Source organism: Nicotiana tabacum, chromosome 8, assembly GCF_000715075.1.
Source record: "Nicotiana tabacum cultivar K326 chromosome 8, ASM71507v2, whole genome shotgun sequence".
Lineage (NCBI taxonomy): Eukaryota > Viridiplantae > Streptophyta > Magnoliopsida > Solanales > Solanaceae > Nicotiana > Nicotiana tabacum.
Genome location: NC_134087.1, coordinates 11,179,323 through 11,183,434, shown reverse-complemented (window position 1 = coordinate 11,183,434; position 4,112 = coordinate 11,179,323). Strand labels below are relative to the sequence as shown.

General features: G+C 32.5%; 1 protein-coding gene across 1 annotated transcript; it reads right to left on the bottom strand.

Annotated features, from left to right (window-relative positions):
* Positions 1-558: 558 nt before the first annotated feature.
* LOC107802527 (uncharacterized) lies at positions 559-2,628 on the bottom strand. The gene is made up of 2 exons (XM_016626075.2): positions 2,471-2,628; positions 559-1,400 (listed from the first exon to the last, which is right to left on the bottom strand). The coding sequence occupies exons 1-2, from the start codon at positions 2,559-2,561 to the stop codon at positions 850-852; spliced, it is 642 nt and encodes a 213-aa protein (XP_016481561.1). The 5' UTR covers positions 2,562-2,628; the 3' UTR covers positions 559-849.
* Between the last annotated feature and the right edge of the window lie 1,484 nt (positions 2,629-4,112).

Genomic DNA, 4,112 nt, shown 5'->3' with positions numbered 1-4,112 from the left:
AAAAGCCCAACTATATCGAGCCACTCTCATATGCACTGTGTTAGCTAGAGCTGTACAAACCAAACCAGAAACTGCCGTAAAAACAAATCAACTAAAATACCCGATTAGATTTGGTATTGAGTAAAAAAAAAAAATTGAACCAAGCCTACATATAAATATATAATTTTTATATATTCTTTTAAGACTTTTTATAGAATTTTCTTTAAAAAATATCTAGAAATATTTGTGATTCTCTTATGGGATGTAATATTTTGTTAAATATGAAGTGCTCCATATTTATTAACTTTAAATAATGGATTGATCACTTTCTTATCAAGTGTTAGTGAAATGCGTCAATCTCTTTATTATTTCATATTCATATCTTTTTCGAATTTGAAATGATATTTCGATAATTTAAAATTAAATAGAACATATCGTGTTATTATTGGGTTGTGTAAACATTGGAGGCGAGTATACACATAAAAATGCATGTCATTATAATTAATTAATGAAGTTGTTCTTGATATATAGATGTTTCCTTTGTCAATGGCTCCATTATTTTTGGATTGATAACAAATGCATTGAAAACCATCACTCATCGAATTCATTAATTACTACGTACATAGTTATATTACACAAGACTATTAGGATATATAGGATAACACTAAGTTACAACTTACAAGCTGATATAGGTCTTCCAGAAGGCTAGCTAGCGAGCTAACTCACGTTATATATTAGATCTTCTTATCATATTTGACAATATAGCTGAACTAAAGCCAGGTTATATAATCAAGTACTAAACCAAAAATTACACTACTTATTATGGCCACTTAATAAAGTTCCAATCTAGAGCTAGTAGCTTAAAACTATTTAATAGGAAGCCTGAAGAGGTAATAAGGCAGGGTAGTGTGAAGAAATTAGAGATTTGTGAGGTTTAAGTCCTTGGCCACGTCCATGCTTGCTGCTTGAGAGTTGACCGATTGGTGCTTTATGGTGGGGTGAGGGAGGTGGTAGTTTTTGTTCCTCTTGTCCACTATAGTTACTTCCATCTTGATAATTAGAGGAAGTGACAATTATCTGACGCTGTTCATCAGCTGGTTTTGGTGGTGGTGGTGGTGGTGGTATACCGTGCTTCCCAAATCTTTCTTGGTGGTCTGATGAACTACTCGGAAGCATAATTAGCAGCTCATTATCACTAATAACATTGCTTGTAATTGTCAATAACAGCTCATTTCTTTCGCTACCATGTCTGCTGGTTGTGACTTGATCGGTTTTCGGACCATGTTTGGGCGCAGGAGGTGGAAGATGAGCGTGCCTCTTAAGTCTTTGTGGGATACTTGGTGAAGCAGATTGTGGGGATGGAGGTAGTGGAGCTGGCCTTCCATAACCAGATTTTACCACCTTCTGCTCATGTTGCTTTTCTGTAGCACCACCAAACATAAAGTTAGTCTACGTATGTGATTCGCTTATATATAACTAGACAAGCCCATGAATCAAGTGCGTGCAGAATAAGGAAATAAAGCAAGATTCATAACTTCTGGGGTTAATTACTGTTGGGCTCAACCAGCCAAACACACTCTTAATATAGTATGATATTGATCGGTTTGGGCCAAGCCCGCCCGATTTTCCCCAAAATGTCTCACACCATTAAGAGATCCTTACACCTTATATGTAAACTCCCAATCTTTTCTGTTATCAATATGAGACTTTGTTCGCACACCCAATAATTATTAGTTAGGAACGCCTCCGGAATATACTGCGTATATAGATCAAATATGTACTAATTCTTGAACACTCTTAACTACCTAAGTTCCTAATTTTGCCACTGCAGTTATAAACACCATAGATGGTTTAGAGGAAAATCAACTCTGTAAGAGGTTGAGATTTCTTCCACACCCACCCATGTATTATATATACAGGTAGATTTAAAGCTGGCCAAAGGGTTAATAAACTCATCTCTGCTCTTGGCTTAAATTATGTATACATATGTAAAAATAATTTTAAATGTATATATGTAATCAATAACAACTATTCTGAACCCAACAATTCTAAATTTTAAATTCTCTGTCCCTAACAAGGATAATCACAAAAAGGAGGAAAAGAACAATCTCTGCTATATATATTACATCAGCTCCTCCAGATAGCTTGAATAGGCTTTATTCCACCACGTTTCTAAATAAATACTCCTATGTTGCAAAGCACCAAGGAATTAAATAGAAAACTGAGAAAAAGAACAAGAAGACAGGCCAGCGCCACAAAGAAATACAATACTATAAATAAAAATATAGAGTAGCATGCTATCAGTAATGTTATATTGATATCTTCATGTGGATTAACCGAAGAAATAATACTAATGTTAGGTGAAAAAAGGAGTAGAGCTGCAGTTTCCATTGGTGTGTTACGTACAAAATATTTTGGCAGGGATATTGTTGTATAAACAACGAAATAACTAGCCATAAAAAAAAATAAAAAAAAAAAAAAAGATTAGTACCCAATAAAGTTCTTGCTTCAGATCCTATAAAAACGAGGTAGTAAATGAGAAAGAAATTAGCTCTGCTAAAGAGAATCATTTTAGTTCTCATCGTTATTTGTTGCTTAAACAGACCTCTTTCAAGTCTACATTTATAGACAAAAAGGAGAAAAGCTCAAGTGGGCAGTGCATTAGCACCAAACTTTCTTTTCTGAACTGATGTTAACTGTCGTTAACTAGGATAATACTTTTATATTGAACAATCTATGATAGGATCTAATTCTGCAGAAAAAACACATTTTTAATTAGTTCTATTGCGTATATACTTCATCATGTGTTTCACCTTATTTGTCATAGTTTAACTTGCCATATAATTTAATAAAAAAAAATTGATTTTTGAAACTCGTTATATTAATCAAATAAATATAGTATATGGATTATACCATAACATTTCTATGACTATATACATTTTTAAAACTTATAATGTTAAACATATCATAATATTTGTGTGACTGTAAAAATTTCTTATTAAACAAATATATGAATATGATATTCTTTTTGGAACATATTAGTGATAAGAAGGGAGTAATAAGTTAGGATAAAGGCTAGTGTGCAATCAATTCTCTTTTTTGTTCTCTTTCTTTTTATTTCTAACAAGAATTTAACTTTTATATTAATCGTGTAAAGAATTTTTATATGAAAATTTAACTAGATATATAACAAGTTATTTATTGTATTTTTAGACTAATATATAAGCATTTAACCGTAAACATTGTCAGCGCACTAAAGTTAAATTCATTAGTGGTCACAGACTCATTGGTCGTCGGTCTTCCTCACTCGTTTTTGAGTTGTGACTGAATATAGTGTACGAGCAATGCATGAAAACAGCCACCATTCGAGTCAATTAGCACGTGAAAATTACTTGATTTTTACCCTGTGATTCACTGTTGTTTATCAATAATTAATCTCGAGCACTTTAGGTGAATTAAAACATCCGTACAAATATTCACTGTTGTTTATCAATAATTAATCTCGACCACTTTAGGTGATTTAGAACATCCGTACAATGTCTCTCGATTTTCTCTCATTACGCCTATGTTAGGTCTAATTCAATCGACCTATCTTCTGAAAAGCAATATAATTGGTACTCTTTTCGTTCTAATTTATGTGAACATGTTTGAATGGATACGGAGTTTAAGAAAAAAATAAAAAATTTTGAAATTTGTGATCCTAAACAAGTCCAAATAGGGCTCAGAGTATTTGTGTGGTTATAAAAGCTTCTCATTAAGGGTAGAGTTGTAAGTTTAAGCTAAATTGTTACCAAATCTAGAAAAGGTTCATTCTTTTTGGAACGGACCAAAAAGTAAATAGGTTCACATAAACTGAAACAGAGGGAGTAAATTTTATTGAAGGTCATGAATCTATACAGTGGGCCTTGGTGAGGCAACTTTAAAATATAGTAGTATATTTCTTTAAAAGAAAAAAGTCAAAAATCTCAGGGATAATACATAATTACCTCAATGGTGGACCTAAAATTTTATACAAGCGGGTTCAGTTAAAAAGCATAGTAGTAACTTGTATAAGCGGTACCGGTAAATAGAATTTGCTCACTACTCAGTTTTGTTCATCTTGTGATCCCAAGATAAAGTCACTAATGCTCTTT

Excerpts from the sequence above, each read along its gene's own strand:
- LOC107802527 (XM_016626075.2), bottom strand. The coding sequence starts at position 2,561 with ATGAGAACTAAAATGATTCTCTTTAGCAGAGCTAATTTCTTTCTCATT. Across the intron at positions 1,401-2,470 it reads TGAAGCAAGAACTTTATTGG|AAAAGCAACATGAGCAGAAG; the intron begins GTACTAATCTTT and ends GTGGTGCTACAG.